The 23,600-nt window shown below is 38.0% G+C and overlaps 3 protein-coding genes across 6 annotated transcripts in view; 2 read left to right on the top strand and 1 right to left on the bottom strand.

Annotated features, from left to right (window-relative positions):
* The window catches only part of LOC109074873 (cyclin-Y-like), a 43,870-nt gene extending 36,647 nt beyond the window's left edge, over positions 1-7,223 (top strand). For all 4 annotated transcript variants that reach the window (XM_042714071.1, XM_042714073.1, XM_042714072.1 and 1 more), the window contains 3 exons: positions 2,488-2,654; positions 3,827-3,989; positions 5,291-7,223. In XM_042714071.1, coding sequence (XP_042570005.1) covers positions 2,488-2,654; positions 3,827-3,989; positions 5,291-5,407 — 447 coding nt within the window. In that variant the 3' untranslated portion in view covers positions 5,408-7,223. The remainder of the gene's footprint in view (positions 1-2,487; positions 2,655-3,826; positions 3,990-5,290) is intronic.
* A 6,925-nt stretch (positions 7,224-14,148) lies between these two features.
* Positions 14,149-18,776, top strand: LOC109049534 (gap junction delta-4 protein-like). The gene is made up of 2 exons (XM_019067211.2): positions 14,149-14,463; positions 15,174-18,776. The coding sequence occupies exons 1-2, from the start codon at positions 14,400-14,402 to the stop codon at positions 16,364-16,366; spliced, it is 1,257 nt and encodes a 418-aa protein (XP_018922756.2). The 5' UTR covers positions 14,149-14,399; the 3' UTR covers positions 16,367-18,776.
* A 1,997-nt stretch (positions 18,777-20,773) lies between these two features.
* LOC122135318 (frizzled-8-like) lies at positions 20,774-23,385 on the bottom strand. The gene has a single exon (XM_042714075.1). The coding sequence runs from the start codon at positions 23,059-23,061 to the stop codon at positions 21,256-21,258; it is 1,806 nt and encodes a 601-aa protein (XP_042570009.1). The 5' UTR covers positions 23,062-23,385; the 3' UTR covers positions 20,774-21,255.
* Between the last annotated feature and the right edge of the window lie 215 nt (positions 23,386-23,600).

Consider the following 23,600-nt stretch of genomic DNA (forward strand, 5'->3'; position numbering starts at 1 on the left):
GGTGTATAATTTGCCCATTTGCTGACACTAGTTCATCTTGAACAGCGTAGAGGAGATAAGCTCAGAAATTCACACAAACATACTCTCATAAGCACATATTTAATGCACAGCTGCCCACGGGAGGAGCCTGATGATGCAGTGGAACCAATTAAACGTGCAATTTATGTCTTACACTTTCTACAAACAAAATTGAATTTTTATTAGATTTCTTTCTCACTCTGGGAAAACTAATATTATTTGACATTTTTGTCCTCTACTGAGTGTGTATATGCGTTTGTGCAGCTTAGTGCTTCTACATCTTTTTTGCATCGCATACATTATGCTTTTTCATTTCATAAGGACATCTTTGATCGCCTACATCCATCAGCAGTGTTTATGAATGCTAAAGATGCCCGTGGCTACAGCATACTGTCATACACCACGTCAACATAGAACAGACTTAGGATTCAACCACTCAAGAAGTAATGTTTATGATGTTCCTTTAGAAGTACACAAAGAAATATTATTAGAGTTACTAAGGAAACCATCACTATTGCTAGTGATCATACTTATTCTTTGCCACTAAACATAGCAATAGCCTTTGACATTTTACTTGTCCAACAGAGGAAGATTACCTTGAATCATGTGGCATGTTAAAAAGAGGTGTGCTGTTTTTTTTAGCAATATTTTGTTTTGATGATTTTTTTGATTTGAAATGTGGGTTAGTGTGTAATGATGTTTTGTTTATAAATTCATGTGGTGTTGAACAGTATGTGTCAACCTCATACAGTCTCATAACAGAGAACTTTTAAACAGGGATGGAAAATTTACGAGTGCCTCAGGAAGCAATTTGATCAGAGTATATTTTTCTATTATCTGTATGGTATACAATTTGCAATGCCTAAATGTTTAGAGATATAATGTATCCGTGTGATTTAGGAGTCAATAGTACAGAGTGTATTTTTGATAATTTAGTGTGAATTTCTGCCTTCTTTTTGTTTTGTTTTTTGTTTTTTTAAATCATGAAATATAGCGAAATTCCAGAGCTTCCTATCTTTAAGATTTGCCAACATTGCTTAAAGGGTTAGTTCACCCAAAAATGAAAATTAGCCCATAAATTACTCACCCTCAAGGCGAGTGTAAAATTAAGTTAGCCCATATAAATACTCACCCTCAGGGGGTGTTGCATGCATCAGTCCAAAAGAAGTTAAATAAAAAGCGCCCATCCAGCGCCTTTGTTCACCTCCTGGAGCCATGTGAGACTTTTTTTTTTTTTTTTTTTATGGATGGGTGCTTTTTTTTAACTTTATTTTGGACTGATGCATGCAACACCTCCACTGAGTGGCATTAAACAGCTTGAAAGATCAAATAAAATTTTTAATATAACTCTGGCTGGATTCATCTGAAAGAAGAAAGTCATATACACCTAGGATGACTTGAGTAATGTATGGGCTAATTTTTATTTTTGGGTACTAACTAACAGAGGGAATCTGTCTTATTTTCAAGTATTGAAATATTTACCCTAGTACTGAATGGTCATTTTAAGTACAATCAAATCAGTGCTTCCACATTCATTTGTATAGCACTTTTCACAATATAGATGGTTTCAAAACAGCTTTACAGAAAATGCATGTTGCAATATTACAGTGTTGTTTGGCCTCTTATGAACAAGAATCTAACATTTAATCTCATTGAGGCCCAGTGAGCAGTCCAGGTCACCATGTTAAGGTGGTGAGGTGTTGGGAAGAGAACCAGACACACCTAATCCAATTTTTTGTTCATATCTCCAAGGGGCAGCATATATATTGAAAACAGCAGCAAGGGGCCTAACACAGATCCGTGTGGCACTAATGTTAGACATGGAATGTTAGATTTGCTAGTTCCACAGTTAAACAAACAAATTGGTAATGGTCAATTCTAAACCAGCTTAAGGCAATGCAATTTTCTAATTTAATGTAAGAGTATGTCATGATCTATAGTCTCAAAAGCAGCACTAAGATCTAGTAAAACTGGAGTGAAATGCAGTCTTGGTCATATACCAGAAGCAAGTCATTTGTAATTCTAAATGCTGTCTCTGTTCTATGATGGGCCAATGTTTTTTAAAGGATTTTTAAAGGATTCATGGTACATGTCTGAAAAAAATAAATAAAATAAAAATAAAAACAGATTATATTAGTGCCGTTAAAACTGAATGTTGTTTGTTTGCAGTTTGTTACCAGAGGCATCAGGTGTTTTTGTTGGTTGGCTAAGCAGATGTGTTTGTCTCCTGTCATTCATGGCCCCTGACCTGCGTGTCAGTCTTGCACAATAATCACATATTTGCAGCGATGCTGCAGTAACCTTGCTCCAGAAACAGAAATGCAAGGTTCAGTCAGAATCTTTACAGTTTACTTGATTGTCAAGATGCTTTATATCGATATTGAATGGCACCCATTAGACAAATCACATTTATGTTCAACTTATGATTTTTTTTCAAAAGAAAGCATTTTCTCTCTTTCTCTCTCTCAGGTGTATCTGGAGAGATTATTAACATATGCAGAGATTGACATTTGTCCTGCTAACTGGAAGAGGATTGTTTTGGGTGCCATCCTTTTGGCGTCAAAAGTGTGGGATGATCAGGCCGTATGGAATGTTGACTACTGCCAGATCCTCAAAGACATCACCGTGGAAGACATGTAAGTGTGTGTCTCTTGCACCTCCAAATTCAAGATAACATGACAACACTCTGAGGTGCAAGTAATTTAATATGTAGAAATAAAGGGCTACAACGGCGTTGTCGTTTTTTTTAACAACTTCCATTTGTATTATTGATCATTTGCACCAGTTTCCCAGGAAGCAACAAGTATCTTGAACACGTGATGAAAACGGTGCTTTACCTGTAAATGTTTTATGCAATATTTAAATTTTTCATACAAGTTACATTTGCAACTATGAATGGAAACAGATTTGATGCTCAGTCTTCAAACATTTCTAAGATATATGCTGACTTGAAGTTTATGTAAAACGCTATTCACAACTCATTTTTCTTTTATGATAAAATGGATTTCTGAATGAAGCAGGATAATCACTAACATATAAGGAACATGTTTTAATTGTATGTAGGGTCTGTTTAATTTTAAGAGGTTAGTATCCTCCACAAATCAAGTATTGGGCTATTACTTTAACCATTGGTGGCTTTTCTAAGGTTCTAAGCATTTGTAGAATTGGTGTTTATGATGTTTTTGTGACATTTTTTGGAAACTATATCTTATAGAGCTTAAGATACCATATATAATATCCCTAAATGTAAGGTACCAAGAAATTGAGCTGACAAATATAAAGAGTGACACTTGCAGCATGTCACATCTGCCCTTTCAACTCCTGCTGAGTACAGTTATTTTAAAGGCCAACCTGACTAAAGATTCAGTGACTGAGGCAGTATTATTGTTCTCAAAGCATACCGCAAACAGCATGGAGGACCACAGAGTGTGGGTTTGTGGTTGTCGGTTGCTTTTTTGTTGTCAGAGGCTTCGCGGTTATATTTAGCTGGTAGGTTTCTGCATGTGTTGGAATAATTATGCAGTTGGTAGGAAGGGGTGACAATAGATTGTTTATTTTCAACTTTCAGGAGTTTCACTGGTGGTAAGAAATGTGTGGATAAATAAAGGAAGATTTTTTAATATGAACAGATGATCAGGGCTTGTCGTTTGGTTTTCTTGTCAGGATTGTAGTTTTAAACATGCAAAATCAGAATTTCTTTGAATAGTTTTAACTGTCAAGGTTTTCTTTTCAGTTATTTCCGCCCACTGACAAATGTCAAAAGGAACATACGCAAAGCTAATTATTTTTGCTTTCTCTCTCCCACCAGGAATGAGTTGGAGCGACAGTTTCTGGAGCTGCTGCAGTTCAATATTAACGTTCCATCAAGTGTGTATGCCAAGTACTATTTTGACTTGCGTTCACTTTCTGAGGCGAACAACCTTAGCTTTCCCCTGGAACCTCTCAGCAGAGACAAGGCCCAGAAACTCGAGGTGAGTGGTCAATACTACTCTAGATTATTAGCACACATTATATAGCTCAAGATATTTATCTCAGATTGACACTCAAGATCTAATTCACATCTCAGTGTACTGTGGTTTCTAGGTTTTCATGAAAAGTCCAATATCTTCGCATATTGCAGTACTGAATCGGTTGTTCCAGCAAGTTCTGAAGTAAATGGCAGTAAAACTTGAAAGCTTGATTTGGTGCAGCTCTCACTAAGAAGGAATATAGTGACATGTTGCATTGGTCCATTGGTTCAGTAGCAGCAGGGCTGAATAATTACCTTGCCTGAATCCCCATGTGTGTCTTAAGTCAGCATTCAGCCTCCATGCTGCACAATTACAGTCCTGACAAGACCAGGCCTATAATGATGTTAGTTAGTTAGTTCAGTTGTGTGTGTGTGTGTGTGTGTGTGTGTGTGTGTGTGTGTGTGTGTGTGTGTGTGTGTGTGTGTGTGTGCGCAGTTGCCTTTGGTGGTGTAATAGCTCACCAGCCCATTTAGAGTCAGTGGTCTGGGTGGACAGCTCAATCAGTCAGTGGTTTGTGATTTCAGTTCTTTCATAAGGACCAGCCCCCCGCTTCCATCTTGCACTGGTCCTCTTTATACGCTCCCAAACACTATCATCTGTCATCTCAAAGTAATGGGCACAAGTTGTATCTTGTCTCAGGAATTAAACTGTTACCACTTATTTTTGGAGGTGGTGGGACTTGGAAATTTGGTTATTGCATCAGAAAGTACAAATTTAACCAATACTCTTTCTGTGACACTTCATTTTTATCAAATGTGAATCTTTCTAATTCTGTATCTACTTAATGACATTGTTAACTCTTATAAATCAGCAGATAATGACTTATGAGTTAAAAATATAAGTTAAATAATAGTAATAATGTAGAAAAAGAAAAGGGCCAAGAACAGAACCCTGGGGAACACCTTTAGTAAGGGGAGCATGTGTGTTGGAGCAGGGTGGAAAAAAAAAGTTAATAGGATGAAATATGCTACTTACTGATACTAACAGGTTTTAGATTTAAATTCAACATATTTAGCAAGGGTGCATTACCCTTTAAAAAAAAAAAAAAAAAAAATATTATTATAATAGTATTTCGCAATATTAATATTTTTAAGTGTATAAATGCAGCCTTGGTGAGCATATGAGACTTCTTTCAAAAACATAAAAAATCTTACCAATCCCAAACTTTTTGAATGATAGTGCAGTGGTAGTGTTAAAAAAAAAAAAAAAAAAAAAAAATTCACATTTTGAATGTCTGTCTCCCCTTCTCATGTTTCTCCCAGGCGATCTCCAGGCTTTGTGATGACAAATATAAAGACATGAGAAAAGCAGCCAAGAAGCGCTCAGTGAGCGCAGATAACCTGACACTGGTCAGATGGTCGCCGGCCATCATATCCTAATAATGGTGGACATTGAGGACTTTCACGAGAGACTGAGATAAAAAGACTGTCAGAAGAAGCGTTCTCTAAGAGGACACATATGTGCTTAGTACCTCCACAAGACTCTTGAGCCAGAGTGTGTCAGAAGAGTGTTCTTGCTGGTCGTATGGCTGCTGTATATACAAGAAACCCACACAAAGATCACTTTCCAACCTGTGGCTTAGAGGAAAGAGAGGAGGACACTGCTACTGCAGTTCAGAAAAACTGGAGGACGCGAATGAAAGGATATAAACGAGGGAGAAAGACACCCAATGACTGGAACCACATTCCAACAGCTCTGTCATATGTGTTTGCCATTCTAGGTGAGGAGGTATTCGTACTGTTTATTGATCTTGTATGGTTAGAAAAATTCCACCTGGACGCTCAAGGATGTGTTATATCAAGATCAAGAGCCAAAATCAACTACTTCTCAAGATATTCCATAGATATTCCTCCATTCCTTAAAGTTTTTGTTTCCAAATGGCTGTGAGCTTATTAAACTATAAAATTACCACTGTTCTTAAAAACTGTTATTTAATTTTTTATTTCTTTACGATTTATTTTAAATTAAAAAACATTCTTAATGACGGTTTATTGATCTAAAATTAGACTAACAATGCAAGTTCATGGGAAAATATACAATTTGGACCACTCTGTTCAGTCTGCTTATGTTATTGTGTAGTTTTTTTGGACCACTCTGTTCAGCAATTTTTAATACTTGATAAAGGCAGTTTGCACCATTTGTCTTATTATCTAATTGGAATGGAAGTTGACTTTGTATTTCCAAAAGGAATATGGTGTGGAGGGTTTCAGGGATATGAAGTCCCTGGGACTTTCCTTTTGAAACACAAGATTCGATAAGCCTTGAAAGAGTTAGTTTCAGTTGAAAATGTTCAATGCCGAAATGGACTGAAATTGGAAGTCTTAATACTGAAATCAAAGGTTTTTCTTCTGCAGAGCCAACATTGACATTCCATCATCAATGACCATGATGTGTATAACCTCCATATTCTTGTCGCCATTTTTTTATAAACTCAACAAATACCAGATACACACATGCTGTGCCACTCATTTCCAATTCTCAAAGCAATATGTTGTGCTCTATTCCATACAATACCTGCAGGAAAGATTGTAGTGAATATTTGAAAGGCTCCTAGTGAACTTTCAGATGACATTGAGTCCTTTTTTTTTTTCCCAATTGGTGTCTTGAAGTCAAAACATATCAAAACACAAAGGTGAGGCTCTTAGTGTGATACAGTGTTTTGCAAAGTTTTATTTCTCAATTACAATGCATCAAACCAGAGACTGAATTGAATTGGTGAGGAAGAGGAATTCCTGCTGTATCCACTGCCATCACCTGCAGTTCCTGCATTTAGCGGGAAAATGGCCTTAGATGTAGAATATGATATTAACTATTTTATCTTCCCTTCTCATTAAGACTGCAAAATGTTTTTTGAACAGAAAAGTTAGTTTTAAAATCAGTTCTTCCCAATTTAAAAGTTAAGCAAGTGTTTAATTATGCCATCAGATGTATGTGATGATTCGTTATATTATCTGTTAAGAGTAACTGAGACTTTTTCATTTGTGACACTTCATTCAGAAACACCTTGAGAATTAGAACTTCCAAAAATATCTTTTGTATACTGTACATACTTAAAGAAATTTAATTATGATCTTCATATATGTATATGTGACCGGTATTTATATTTGTTAATTCCTAAATTATGGACACAAATTTGAAAAATCGAAATATGTCAGTTGTTTTATCAGGAATAAGTAAATCTGGGCTCCAAAAGTATCTAAGCGTTGTCATTGAATATTTTTTTTTTTTTTAGTCGTAATCTTCTGTCCTCAATTTTATTTCCTGTTGAGTTAAACCTTTTTTTCTGCATAAAACAATTTAACAGTGTTATGTTGACATGAATGTAATTCTGCAATAGTTTTTTTTTTTTTTTTTAGCAGCAATGGAAAAACACAATTTTCTTAGTACTTAATACAGATGACATCAAAATGGCCACTATTTTCAAGCAGTATGTTTATTCTTGCATTAACTGTAATATTTTTTTCTAGGTGTTGTATCCCCAATGCCCCCAAAAAGTAACTTTTACTTAAAATTGTTTACTCTAAATATAGTGCACACTTTGTGTCTTTTGTGTACAATACAGTAAGTAGGCTATGTGATGCTAATATATCTGACTGGACGTACAAAGGTTATACATTTCTTGCAAAATCTAAAGAAAAAAACAAATAATAATATTATGCATGAAGAAAATTGAGCCTATTTTAAGACCATAAGATTTTATTGTCATTATGTTTAAAAAAAAAAAAGTGGGCTTAATTCTTATTCATATCCCTTTTGATTTTGTGGTGAAATATGACCCAGACATGTTTTGTGAGATTCACTCCACGAGTACTCGTGTTTAGATTACTTTTTGTCAGATACATGATACTATACAAAACGTGTAACTAACGTGTAACCCAGATGTTTGTTTTGGTTTATTTTCTAAAGATAAATGAATATTGACCAAAGTTCTTCTCAAAGAAGATCTGTTCTTTGCAAATGGCGGTGCTTCAGACTCCCTTTGTACATTTTAAGTGTTGGAAATCAGGGAAAACGTTCAAGAAAAGTGTCTTTGGGGTGACAAACGGAATCATGAATCGAAAGACTGATAAAAAAGGGATTTGAAGATTGTGTTCTATTTATTTTCTGTGAGCGTGTGAGAATGTGGCCCAGCGTTGGATCTGAAGACGGTGTTATAAACTCGAGTCCTGATGGGAGGCAGCAGGCGAATTTTAGCCGTGTGCACTGAACTCTACCTCTGCATAGAGTCTTTCTTTCTTATTTAATACCTCTCTCTTGCTCTGTTTCTCTGTAATCTTTCTCATTTTCATTGCAATTTCTACGAAATTAAAAATTCAGATCTTTCAGAACATTTATACTATAAGTGGTTTCCTGTGAAAAAAGAAAGAAAACTGCTGTAGTTGTGACTTTTTCATTTTATGTTTGGTCACTGGTTGTATGCCTGTTATTATGAATAATACATTGTTGTTGTCATTTGTTTCTGTTCAAAAGGTCAAACCCTTCTTCACTATCTGTTTTCAATGTGTGCCAAAGGCTGAATCTTATCTCTTATGTATGATCTTATTTGATTCTACTTTCCGTTCAAAGTGAACCCAGTCCGCCCAAAAGCTGGAGGCTACAATGGTTGCATGCAGTTTTTTTTTTTTTTTTTTTTTTTTTTTTTTTTTTTTTTTTCGTGAACTATGATTTTAACTGATGCTCCCAGTTCAGAAGCAATGTTTAGAAACCGCCACAAGAATAAACTTTTAAAAGTTGCAATAAAAACTGATTTGATGTGTTTTTCATGAGTCCCATCACATGATATAAGATGTTTAGAGAGGACTGGAGCGATTTTTATTTATTTTATTTTTATTTTTATTTTTTCAGGGTAGGTTATCTTTTAAAACTTGACACTTTGTAAACCACCGAAGATTAGTGTAAAACCAAAAAATCTCTATTGAAGCTTATCAGAGAATAGTTCCCATCTTTTTTATTGTTATTTCTATTGTCTTGGGGGTCAGTTTTACCCACACATTTTAATTTTCAAAATTAGCTGCACAAACATACAAATAAATAAATAAATTGACTACTGTGGTGACTGTTTGCACTTTGCACTATTTATTGCTATTTGTACATCATGTGCCTCCTGTTCTCAAACCCTTGTGTGGGTAAAATGGATTAATCGCACTTCTTTTCAGCACTGCCACAGACTAAGTGAGATAAAAAAAAAATAATAATAATAAAAAAAAAACATCCTTTGACAGATGTTCTCGAAACAAACTTTCCTGAGGTGATTCAGAAAATGAGCCTCAATTCTGAGTAAACTTTGAGTTTAAAAAAAATAAAAATAAAATAAAGTTCCTTTTCATAAGTGCATTTCATATTTTAGTGTTTGACAAGTTACAGTTCAGGTTTTCTGCTTTTTACCTGACTTGTGTTTTTCAAAGTGTCATTTTTTGGCAAACTTCATGGAAAACAGTGGGGATCAATGTAATTTAGAGGATAGAATTCACCATAATTTTCAGTCCAAAATCAACTAGAAACCACTGATAGAGAAAAAACACATTTGTGCACTAACAACGGTCTCATAAGTATTGTTAGAAGAAGCACCATTCAAGTCTTGTTTTAATGAATAGTATTCCATAAATACTGTATATAAAATTACATTTTCTGTTCTTTGCTTGTAGATATGAAATGTTGGAGCTAGAAAGTTTTGATGCATTTTCTTTAAAACCTGTCAAATACAGCCATAAACTGCATTGCACACCATTTTATGAAATAAATAGTTCAATGACATGTCCAGAAATAAAGCATCAACTATACCAGCAAGTCGTTGGTCCATGCGTTTCCATCCCAAGTCTTCAGCTTTGCACCTCTAAATGTGTCCCTGGTGAACTACACCAATGCTGGTTACCTTAAAATATGTCTTTATCCAGAAGAGCCAGCCTGCTAATCTAATTACAGACCTTTTATAGGGCACTCATTGAAATATTTGGAAAGTCCAAATTTCAACCCTGTAGTGTTATTGGAGGTTATTACAAGACTTTTGAACTTTAGTGACTTAAATAATAATAATAATAATAATAATAATAATAATAATAATAAGTAATTTTTTATGTTTCAAATCAGGGTCAATAAAGTTACCATATATGGTACCATATATATTTCTCCCAAGAAATCTATATGTTTAAAATATAAGACACATATATAAAATATACATAAAACATATATAAACTTTACAGAATATTTATTTAGGAACTTTTTTTTTTTAGGAACATTTTCTTTGATGAACTAAGGTAATTTGTTTTTCAAAAAGTGGTTATATACAATATACATTAAAACTTATATAAGCTTAATAGGATATTTATTTAGGAAATTCTTTTCTTTTATTTAGGAACAATTTTTTGTTTTATTTTATTTATTTTTTTCATGTGTCACAATTCCAGTCCAGTCATAACTGCTACATGGTACTTGATAAAGCAGTTGCGATCAGCATTGAGGCACAGGGGGACCTTACAGACCCTGCAGACCAAGTTTGACCTCAATATGTTCCCCTTACTGCTGCAGTAAGGTACTTGCAGGCATGGGCGGCGCTAGGGAGGGGCTAGCAGGTGCTTTAGCACCCCCAAGAAAAACAAAAGCACTCCCATAGCACCCCAAAGATTTTTTTTCCTGGAACCAATTATATACATGCTGTAGCCTATTGTATTTAATAATTAAGATGATTAAAAAAAAAAAAAAACATTTGACTCTTTATACGCTGAAATTGTTTGTTGAATTAAATAAATGATTTGTTTGTGTCTGTTTCTTTTTATTTATTTATTTATTTTTATTTAAAAAATGGAGCGCTTCCTTGTGCTAAGTAGGCCTGCCCCCGAATAAAGATTTTTCTAGTCAACTTGTCGCACGCTATATTGAATTGATTAATATAATAATATATTAACCATTATTTAATTTAGTCCTTTAGTATGGTGTTATTTTTTGGTTTTTTTTTGGCTATAGTCTACTCTGGGTTGCGCATAAAGCAATCAAAGCATCGGCAATGTGATTGTGAATGTGTTGGGGGAAAAGAAGACATTTTAATTATTTATTAATAAACTAGTGCTTTCTGAGTCAGTGTCGGGTGTAAGGATGAAGTTGCCGAATGCCAACGCTGTGACTCGCCATCTCCACATAGATGTACCTTTAATAGAAATAAATGCACCTTTTCATACGGACTAAAAAATTAAGAATAAATTACAAAACCGAGTAGATGAGTTTTATTTATATTTAGTTTATTATTGATATAAAAAATAATAATAGCATGTTTTGTTATATTTAATTGCAGGACTCCAGACTGTGACCATTTTTTCTGCCTATAGTGACTAAATTCTGTGAGTGGTCGCACCATCCCATTGATCAACTCATAAGCGCTGCCATTTCTTTTGCATACGAGAAACGGCAACTCATTTGAACTGTGCAGTGCTGGGAGTGTAGAGCCTGGTGTATACTCGCCGCGTCAAAAATTACGCAAATATTGAGGAACCGATGGATGGTTTTTACGCTAAAGTAAAGTAAAAGACTTCTTAAACCAGAGAAGGAGAACATGTTGGTATTCTTGTGGGGGAAAACATGCAAGCACTGTCACTGGCAGCAAGTTTAGTTTTACTTTTCTTTTTGTTTTCATTTTGAAAACTTATCTGTGCTGTTTACCTCACATTATGCTATGGGGCCTCTCTTTTATTTATTTAATTTATTTATTTAAATCCTCAGTGTTTGCTAAACGTTCTGTAATTTATTAGACATTATATAATACAGCATGTGATGTATGCCATGCTTCATCTTATTTGTTTTTGTTAATAAACGTTTTATAAGCTATTGTCTTATTGTATCTTGTTTTAATGTTGTTGTGCTTTTAATGAAAAATAACAATGAATCCATTGTTTTCTTTTAATCTTAAAATGTGAAAGGTGTATAGATGTAGCCTAAGCAAAACAGACAATTATCTTTTATTGTAAAAAGTAACAAGATCGCAAACTCGAAAGTGAAAGCATCCGAAGCCAGGCTTATAACAGAGCAAAAGAGGGACTCCCGTTCACAAAATTCAAATCACAAATAATACTACTGATGCAAAAGAACGGGTTGAATGTTAACCACTTTCGTTTCCATATAGACCTAACTATACGCTATGATTAAAGTTCATCAGCATGCACTGATTAATCCCATGTTGTAGCAAAAAAAAAAAAAAACGTGTGCTCTTGTGACCAACTGAGAAAGTTGGTTGCAAAAGAGCGACCAGTGGGAAGAATGAGTCTGGAGCACTGAATTGCCCAGGATCCCATCATCACTGGTGACGGAGCCATACATGCCATGAAGGACAGCCTTGTTCTCCATATCCTTGATGGATTACAATGGAGGCTTGCCTATTCTGTTCTCCCTGGCTGTCCCTGTGTACCTGAAGTTTTTGTCTTTGAGGTACCACACTATATCCAGGCTGGTGAAGAAGTTGTCCGCAAATATGGCTGTGGTGGTGGATGAGGACATGGTGCTGGCCAGGATGGAGATCATCTGGCTGGTGACACCCATGGCTTGTTGTTCAGACTTCATGGGGACACCGTGGGCCTCCAGCATAGTTTTGCCCTGGTATAGCACCAGGCCATGAATAAAGCCATCTTCAGAATCCCTGGCAAACAACTTAAATCCCCATTTGTCTGGCTTGTTTTTGATGTAATGTCTCAGGTTGCCAGCTGTCTTGCCTTTGTAGGCAACCATAACCTCACCCACAGACTGCTTGGGTGTCTGTGGCTCACTCCTGAAGGCAGGAACCAGGAGGCTGAACAGAGGCCAGACTTTGAAGAATCTGTTGATGGTGCCAGGGATCTGGGTGTTGTCATTAAAGTGGACAAACCCTCTCATCAATGCAACTTGAAGGACCCTGGTCTCCATTGCCCAGTAGTCATCAATGGAAGGCAGCTCAGAAATCCCCATGTAGAGCAGGATAGCCACAAAGTTCCTCATCTCATCTTCAGTGGTGGTGAAGGTGGTGTTGACGTCCTTCTGGGTTGCATACAAGTTGGTTCGGTACTGTATGTTATATGCCTGATGACATGGGAGCTGATAAAGGGATGCAGAGATGAAAAATATTTAGACTGTAAACAGTCATCTGACATACAGTATCTGTTCCCAATCACCACAAATGTAGTAACTGTATTTATGTGTTGAAAAGAACAAATTTGGTTAGACTTGCAAATGCTGTATGATTTGCATTATCTCTTTCATTCAGGCATAAAATGTAACTGTTGTTCGCCTTCAAACTTTTAAAAACAGGATGCAATTTGCTGGACTCCTAGTGTAATCAATCTCATAAACGTTCCCAAAAAAAAAAAAAAAAAATAATTTCCATACTGGACTTCCCAAGACATTTTAATAATAATATTTATGCGGAAACCAAGAGTGTATGATGCAAAATAATTCTCTATCTTACAGAATTAATTTAGGTCCACTACAATTTCCCTCTTAATGTGTTAAAAAAGGTTTACGGTAAGTGTTCACTACCCAAGCAGCTGCCAATATAGTTTGCGTACCTGTAAGCCTCCATTCATTAGAACAAGTCCTTCAACCCCTCTGTCCAGATGTCCCTCATTCAGAGGTCATTTAAACAGGGCTAAAAGCTTCTAGAGATTCCACTATGATCTCCTCTGATCCCATGATATTCAGTCATGTCAAACACCTCAAGGACAGAGCTAAAGATGGGCTTCTTTTTAATAATGTAATAAAATTAGAATCTAGTGCATCACTAACAGAAGCCAACCAAAAAGCTCCTTGTAGAGTTCAGATCAAAAGTTTAATTAATTTGCTGAATGACCTCAACACCCAACAGAACACTTAGATACAGTATCCTAAAATGTTCAAATAAATGCACCACGTTGGATTCTACCGCATGTGATCTTGTGTGTGTGACACTGTGATGTGTTTTTGATGTTTTTTATATGAGATGTGAGAATTTAATATGGTTATTTGATGCCTGATCCAGCTAGTTATTCTCCTGTAAGGACAAACAGAGCCCAAATATCACAGCAAGGCCTGCATGCCGACATGCCTTCGGTGGGTAAGAATAGCCTCACAATGGAGCTCACATCTCTCGTCTTCTGTTGTCTGAGAACAGTTGTTGTCAGGACAGAAGCAGAAGTAAGATGGGAAACCAAGTTGGTGGACGCGTGAGTCGTGCTGTTGCGGATTTCAGCTGACCTGCTTTGTAGGACCTGACCAGGAGTTTGAGTGCTTGTAAATAGCGCTTATTTTTAATGCCTGCTTGGACTGAGTTTAATACAGACTGTAAAATCTTTTTCTTGTCTGGAATCAAGTGGGCTGTGAGTTGACCAGTAGGATATTCTGTGCAGCAGTCTCCAAGCTTGGAGGCCTAAATTTGCTGGCATGGCTAAACAGACTGCATCTGAAACTATATTCATAACATTGAACCACAACATCACCCTTATAGGTATGTGCACACTTGATATTTTATTTTAATACGCATTCATAGAGTGGCTCCAGATAGTATTTGAGCACTTAAGTGCAAAACTTCAATATTTAAATGACTTTGTTTTTGATTAACAAAACACTTGTGTAACTGAGTTCATCCACTAAAAGTCACTTTCAGACCAATTCCTTTATTTAAAATATGCCACTTATTTTTCCTTAGTTATTTATTTTGTATCTTATGCAATGAAATTTGTACATTCTGAACTGTCCAAATATATATATATATATATATATATATATATATATATATATATATATATATATATATATATATATATATGCATTTAAAAAATGGCACTTATTTTGTATCTAATGCAATGAAATGCAATGCAATTTGTATCATTATAGTAATATATATATATATATATATATATATATATATATATATATATATATATATATATATATATATATGATTTGATTTTATATGTTTTTTATTTGGAGAGATGATGTGTTTATTGTATTGTTATTATTGTGGTGTTATGGGTCATTGGGGCATATCTTATATGTTGTCATTAAAGTAATATCAATGTTCCATTCATCAAAAAAGTACATGTCTGGTTTATTCAATTAACTTGATGATATTAAGTCAATTTCCAGATCAATTTTAAAGGCACATTATAAATGATAAGTCAAACTGACAAAGAACTGTGTGCTTTTGCTCCTTAGGGAAAGCATGGCTCGTCCTGGTGATATTCCTAAGGATCCTGGTCTTGCTGTTTGCTGGTTATCCTCTCTACCAGGATGAGCAGGAAAGATTTGTATGTAACACCATTCAGCCCGGTTGTGCCAATGTGTGCTACGACATGTTTGCCCCTCTTTCCCTTCTCCGATTCTGGCTGGTGCAGCTCACCACCCTGTGCCTTCCCTATGTGATGTTTATCACCTATGTGATCCACAAAGTGACTGCTGATAGCAGAGCTTCTGAGTCCATACAAGCGGACTCTATCTATAAGATCCATCAAGAATCATTCAGAAAATCATCTCTTTGTAAGACCGTTGTTAAAGCTGAGAAGGGGCGGGTGCAGTACTTCACAGGAGCCTACATCTTGCACCTGTTGCTTCGGATACTTGTAGATGCTGGATTTGGAGCTGCACATTATTACTTGTTTGGCTTCCACATCCCCAAACGATTCATGTGTCAGCAGCCACCTTGCACAACAATAGTGGACTGCTACATCTCTAGACCCACTGAGAAAACCATTATGTTGAACTTCATGTTGGGGGCAGCCACTTTGTCCTTGTTGCTAAATGTGTGTGACCTAATCTGTGCCATCAAGCGCTCTGTGAGGCAAAAAAGCAAAGGAAAGATGCTAGTAGAGAAGATGTATGCAGAGGAGCAGTACTACCTGTCAGGGAACGAGAATCAAAGTGTGGACGCCAGCATCCCGCCCACTCAAGATGTGATGGGGCCGGGAGGATTCCGCAAAAGAGGGACCAGAAATTCAAGTGGCGATGAAGCTGCTTCCGTTTTTTTGGACGATGACCCTCAACCAAACTCACCAGTTGGAGGAATGCCTACAATTGCTGGAATGCCTGGCTCCAACAACAATGACGACAACAGCAGCTACCAACCCAACCAAGAAGAGGGGATTTTAAGAGAGGGCAGTGAAGTTGCACTGTATCCCAGTGAGCCTTTGGGGACTCCTAGATCTATAAGAGTTAGCAAACGCAGTCGTCTAAAACCTCCACCACCTCCACGAAGGGACAAACTAGGTGCTCAAGGCGCAATTGATGTCTCGGGAGCAACAGCAGTGTGCACTAGAAGATTAGGGCAATATACTCTGGTAGAAATGACCACCGGTGAGGACATACCAACTTGCATTGGAGATGGACAAGAGAAGAGGTCGGAATGGGTTTGACTGTCTAGCCAGATGACTAAGAATTAGGCTTTTAGCTTTCATTTTGAAGCATTGTAAGAAGAAAAGTTGATTGGGACTTGACTGGAACAGAGTGACGTGATTAGAATGCATTTCTTGGAGAAACAAGGTGAAATGAGAGGTATTATTAGATGTCAACGTCATGGATAAATGCCAACCCTTGGATCAGCTACGCCCATCAGTATCCACCTGCCACTGATGTTTGTGTTAGCGCATTCTGTCTTTCTTTCACAGACCAGACGGGCCTTGACCTGCCTCGCCCCTGCTACAATCAAGGGACACCGAAGGCCTTTCCAAAAACAGGTCTGTTGCAAACACCCAGGGTCTCTGAGGTTAAGCTAAGACTGACATACTTTCTGCTTCAGTAAGGTCGGCCGCCAAGCAAGAACAACCCAGAGGGTATGAAGGTGCTTTAAAGGACTTCTAAAATCCTCTAGCCTGCAAAATCTCAGGAACTGTTGATTGTCAGTCAACAGCAACCCATCATAAAGCAATTACTGGCCAGGCTGCTTTCGTATTTATGGAGGTAGCTTGTAACACTATTTCAAGGACCCGCTGGGGTTTGGTTTGAAGCTTTAGAACAAACACTTAAAATAATCTGGTGTAACACGAGAGCAAGATTATGTGCGCCTTTCAGACTCTCAGAAGCATGCTGCAACATGCGAACGATTAGGCATGTTAGCTTTGGACAGTCACCTAGACTGTACCCCTCCTGTCCTCACAATGCCAGTTATGTGTCTCATTAAACACACCAGGGACTTCTGGGATTGCCTATTTATGAAGTTTCCTTATACATCACTGATGATGATTTGTAGTTTTTGTCTTTTCTTTTGCTGCTAGCAGCTAGGGATCTTTAATCTGATGTCAAATGGTTTGGATTCATTGCATTGTTTTAATTTTATTACCTGACCAAATCACACTTCCTTTTAAAAGGGCAGAAAACTATTAGTGATATTTCATATATATCACATCTTGAAACATAAACGTCTGTATCTCAAAATGCCATGGATTGAGTTTCACTTTAATTGCATTTCAATTGTGATGACAACTGCATTTCAAATGGAAAACAGCTATTTCCACGATGATAACTAGACCCCATTCATGTGAGTTCATGTGACCACAGAGTAACGTATTACTTGGAGTCTCCAGTAATGGGCTGAGGAGTCAAATCTGCTGTTTTTGATTAGGAAAAAGTGTACTGTCGATATACCACCAGAAACAGGCTTGGGAAAACCTGCCATAGAGTAACAAATGTAACATCCTATTAAAAACTGACAAATCATGCCCTCCAGTGGACAGACATGCACACAACTCAAGACTGAAGATGGACAATTCTTCACTACTGCAAATGTTTGCACTTCAGTGTCCTGTTACATTTGCATTTGTTATTTCAACTGAGTGTTTTTTGACATTTCTTCAGGACACTCAGGGCATGTATGTTTAATATATATGTTTATATAAATATACTGTTTGCATGTAGGCTATCTGTAGGCCTACTGTAATATTACAACTTCACTGTAACCATTCTAAACTATAATTTACCTTTCACTGTATTGTATTGCATAACATTACCAACCAGGAAGGCTAATGTTGTTTATAAAGACACAGTTTGCCAGTTATCATGTCAATTCTTTTTGAGTGTGAGAACGGTCCTTTAATTCTCAGACTTTTTATTCATGTGTAATTTATTGTCCAGACCGCTGCTCAAGAAGTACGTGGACGGTGTGTCACGTGGTATCTGTTACTTTTCTCAGCACTGTTGAGTAAAAACAAATCACAGTAATTTGCGATTACTCGAGGTTTTTGTTAATTAATTTTAGAGAAATTAAATTTTCATGTCAGGAAATAATTTTAAAGATGACTTATTTAGTTTAAAAAAAAAATTCAAATATGGCATAAAACGTCCAGAAATTGGATTGCTATTGATTTTGCTTTCTGAGCACCAGCACTTTCTTGAGAAAAGCTTAGACAACGTTTGTCACTTAGTGGTTTCTAGTATGTCTGTGAAGCGAATTGAATAACCAGGTAAAATACTTCTACTAGCACAGTTACATCACAGATACGTCTCTTTGACATGATATCATATGTCAGACGTTTAGATGTCTTTAAGGTGTTTGATTTAGAATGACATCTTAAAGTGTATATTGCATGTTAGAGACCCAGTGAGTCAATGTATAGAAAATTGGGTAGGAACTAGATTTTTCTTTTAAAATATACTTATAAATACGCTACTTGAGGCTTCTGGGGTCGTTTTTGTGTAAAAGTTTAATAATCTTGGCCTATCCCTGCTCTCTTGGCCATATAGCAGGCTCATAACTGTATGGCTGTGGTCCATTATACGAGTATCAATAAACATTTACAATTTCCTCAGCATCTTAACTGTCATTGCGATCCATTGTTTTTCAGTTTAAATTGACTGCACTCCCTCCCGTTACATCACTCCTGGTTTTAGCGATTTTCAGATGCGGAAGTATAATAATAAAATAAAAATGAAATTTTTTTTTTAATTAATTGCCTTGATGTTGTTTTGTTCCTGTAATGTACAATTTAAGATATTTTGCAGACAGCGTACGCTCTTCTGTGTCAGTCGTGAAAAGAGGTGCGCTGATTCTTTCAAATCAAAGGATAAATATACGTAGAAAATGTATCCTTGTGGCGCGGCTGACACAGAAGTGCGTACGCTGTCTGTGTACAGCTCAGATTCGCCAAAATGGAGCTACGCTGATGTGGATTGACACAGAGGAGAGAAAATGATGAATAAAGTCGTTATTTTTGTTTTTTATTCGCGTACAAAAAGTCATCGCTTCATAATGTTACGGTTGAATCACTGATGGCAGATGGACTATTCTGACGATGCTTTTCATACTTTTCTGGACCTTGTTATTTACTTGGCAGTCTATGGGACAGTCACAGGCCTCCCGGTTTTCATCAAAAATATCTCAAATTGTGTTACGAAGACAAACAAAGCTTTTACGGGTTTGGAACGACATGGGGGTAAGTGATTAATGACAAAATTTTCATTTTGGGGTGGAGTATCCCTTTAACATTTCCACACTTTCTTAAAGGCTATAAACGTATCTAATTTCACACGCAATACACTTAATGTCCGTGCCTACTGCTCTCAGTGTATTTTTTTTTTGGGTTTGTGTATACTTAATTACAGCTACAAACTAATTGGTAGGTAAAAACAACTAAAGTACGTATCTGACAATATATAGTTATTACAATATTTGCAATTAGACGTTAAAATCCTATAAGTTAAGCTTGGTAAATAGTAACTGTAATTGTTCACATTGACCGCTAGGTGGAGACATAATACAGCAAAATAAGCAGTTAACGTTGTCAGAAGTTTGATTGGAATGCACTCTGAAATCTAAATTACTTAAAAAACAAATATATGTTTTAAATAACATGCTTTTTATTTTATTTTATTTTTTCATTAAGGACTTTATACTGATTTCCATTTGTTATTACCTTCTCTTTTAAAGTATCATGAATCCACCAAAATGTTTTGTGTGTGTAAAGGTATTGATGGAAATACAGCAAGTTATTTTTTAAAATGCTAACAGGAATGGAAAAGCTTATTTAAAAATAAAATATCCTTATGAAATGTTTAAACTAACCTATTGTATCAGAATATATCAGAGCAATTAAACATAAGCACTCTTGTATCCTTATATGAAATGAGTTGACTGATTGGTTTAGTAGTATGCAGACCATTTTACATTAGCTTATAATACACAGAAATATTGCAACAAGACATTCCAAGTTAGATTACAAAGAAATTATTGACATGTAATATGAGACAAAACTAACCATTTTGCAACAATTTCAGTGTCTTTCTTTGTTTCAGAATCTCCACTGGAGTTTCACAAAAAGGCTCTGAGGATTACGTAAGGGGCCACCTGTAGATTTTCATTCGACATTTTGATAGTGTTAAAAAAAAATTCTAACTGTCACAGGTTTTATGACAAAACATGGCTAGGGCCCCGAGCTTCAAATAATTTCTATAACATCGATCAAAGGACAACAGTCTCAAATTAGACATAAAAAAAAACCTTGGCGCATCAGTCTAAAGGTTCTGTCTACATGGCACCTTTATTGTAGACTTTAAAAGAAAGATCAAAGTTTCCTCTGATGAAAAGGACCCGTTTCTTGCATTTAAACCCCGTTCCCCAGCCCTCTTTTAGTCAATTAAGTAGCAAGCACGTGAAGAGTTCAACAATTATGGAGATTCTCCAAGACAAGGCCCTTGTCTCTAATTAGGCCTCAGATAAGCTAAAAGAGTTTCTCCCACAAAAGCATCTTCAGTGGGAATGACCACAAAGAGCCGATGCGGAGCACTCATTACCAGAAGAATCCTCAGCATTAAAGCAGCACTTTAGGAAATTCAGATTCCTCAAAAAGATTTTATTGTTAAAATAAAAATCATATTTGCTTTTCGTGTGGCATCTACACTATATACAAATTTACAATAATTTTATAAATCATCTTTTATACACCATTTACAAGTTTGTATAAATACATTTCACAATTAAAAAAAAAAAAAAAAAAAAAAACAAAAAAACAAACAAACCCGTATATGATTACAATAACAATAATAGGGCACTAAAACATTAAGGCTTATTTAAACCATCTTTGATCGTTCAGACAATTCAAAACTTTTCTTTCAACAACGTGTAAAAGTAAATGACACGAAATGCTGCAAGTTGGGGACATGTGTTACTCCACTAGGAAAAATGTAATGCCCGAATTCTCCTTAAGAATGACTGATGTCCATATCAATAGAATGGAATTGGCGAGACGTAATTGTTTCTGCATCGCCGCATTGTTTCAACCAGTTCGTCCGCTAATAGAAACCATCAACAAGCTTATTTGTAAGCAAACGACTGAAAGACTAAGAGACCCCCCACCCAACAATTAATAGGGTTTTCTTTTGTCACCTGGGACAAAGGCATCTGCTTGGGGCAGGACACCGAGCTGGCGGTCCCGGACCTCCACGTTAATCCCGTGCTCACGTCACTGTACATGGAGCCACCGGATCCCTTGCTGCCCCAGCAGCAGCGCGTGCAGAAACTCCTCCAGGACTCCAGGGTCTTACCGGACCAGGTCCAAACTCCAGAGGTGATGCCCACCAGAAGGCACATGAAGTATTTGAGCATGAAGACGGCATAGTCCGGCCTCTTGACCCCCTGCTCCAATAAACACGAACAGTTATGAGTGATCTCCCAACTCTGTCTGTTATGCTGCTCGTAGAAGTAACACGCCACGATGATGGTGGCGGGAACCGTGTAGAGCACCGTGAAGATCCCGATTCGGAACATCAGCTTCTCGAGTTTGTCAGTTTTAGTGCCACCTTGCTTAATGACACTCCTGATCCTAAACAGCGACACAAATCCGGCCAAAAGAAACATGGTGCCGATGAATAGGTAGATCACTAGCGGCGCCAACACGAAGCCCCGCAGGTTGTCCAAATCCTGGTTGCCCACATAGCAAATCCCGGCGACCGGGTCGCCGTCCACCGAGCTCAGCGCGAGCACGGCGATGGACTTCATGGACGGGATGAGCCAGGCGGCCAGGTGGAAGTACTGAGAGTAGCCCGCGATGGCCTCGTTGCCCCACTTCATGCCCGCCGCGAGGAACCAGGTGAGCGAGAGGATGACCCACCATATCGAGCTTGCCATCCCGAAGAAATAGATCAACAAAAACACAACGGTGCACAACGCGGGGCCGGTGGTTTCGTAGTGAATGTGCTCCACGTCATACCCCCGGTTACACGCCACTTTTTCGTGCCCGGCAATTAATCGCACGATATACCCGATCGACACAAACATATAACACGCCGAGAGGAAAATAATCGGGCGCTCGGGGTATTTAAAGCGCTCCATGTCGATCAGAAATGTAGCGACGGTGGCGAAGGAGGATATGAAGCATAACACCGACCAGAGTCCGATCCAGAAGACCGTGAAAGTCCGCTCGTCCTGGGTGAAATACGGGTTGTGGCACGGCATGGCGCAGTTCGGGATCTGACCCGTCTTGACGCGGTTGTACAGCGGGTGTCGGTCGCTGTTCACCGCCACCATCGGCGCGCGACACTGGCAGCCCGGCTCGCAGGGTTTACTCGCTTTGGGTCCAACGCCCGGTCGCCCGCTTTTCTTTTTGTGTGGATTAAAAGCTTTGCTGGGGTGGTTGGTGGGTTTGGACAGCACCGGCGACACTGTGGTGGAGTCGGTTCGGTTGTAGTCCATGCACAGTGTGTCTGGTGCTCCCTGCGCGGGCAGCAAATCGCACCTCATGCGGTCCGGCCAAGGGAAACCGTACTGCCGCATGAGCGGGGCGCAGCCCGCCTTGGCTCGCTCGCATACGCTCCGGCACGGGGGCAGGGGTTTCTTATAGTCCTCCAGGCATATGGGGGTGTACATGCTGCAGAGGAAGAACTTGAGATCCGGGGAGCACTGGATCTCCACCAGAGGCCAGAACTGGTGCACCTCCAAGCCGGCTTCATCCTGGGTGTCGTGGTTGAACTGGTTGGGCATGTAGGTGTAGTTGTAGCCGATGCCCTTGCACAGAGGAACGGCTATCTCCTGACAGGTGATCTCCTTGGCCGTGGTGCCGCTCGACCGGGGCAGCAGGGTAAGCGCGAGGAACAGGTAAATCCCCAACAGGTAGCACTCCATTCTTCCCCCTCCCCCTATCAACACAAACAACGCAGCGCTGGAAACAGTTCAGATCTTGAAGAGCAGACCCATCTCCGCTTCACTTGTTTGGCACGGAGTCGCGGTTGGGTTGCATACCAAGAATAAATAGCCCTCGGTCGCAAGCGTCTCGTATTCCCTTTCCTTGTTCTCGCTCGAGCGATTTGTTCCAAAATAAAGCCGCGTTTAAATAGTCTAAACTTCTGTTAACCCAAAAAAAAAAAAAAAAAAAAAAAAAGGGTCCAGGTGTAAACGCGTATTCTACATTCGTGCTGCTCACAAGAGTCCTTCTCATACAAATCAGCGCCGTGGAGTGGGACGCACCGAGTATAAAAGACAGCCGAGCGGACACGCCCCCCATGCGCCGAGCGCCAATCACAAAGCGGCGAGGGCGGGTCGCTGGATGTGTCAGTCACGTTTGCTCAAGGTGTAAAATTGCATAAGATTGTTTTTGACAGGAAACACAAATTAGATCAAATATACAAGTCTATGCGTAAGGCGGGAGATCACATATAAAAGAA

The sequence above is a fragment of the Cyprinus carpio genome, chromosome A24 (genome assembly GCF_018340385.1).
Source record: "Cyprinus carpio isolate SPL01 chromosome A24, ASM1834038v1, whole genome shotgun sequence".
NCBI lineage: Eukaryota > Metazoa > Chordata > Actinopteri > Cypriniformes > Cyprinidae > Cyprinus > Cyprinus carpio.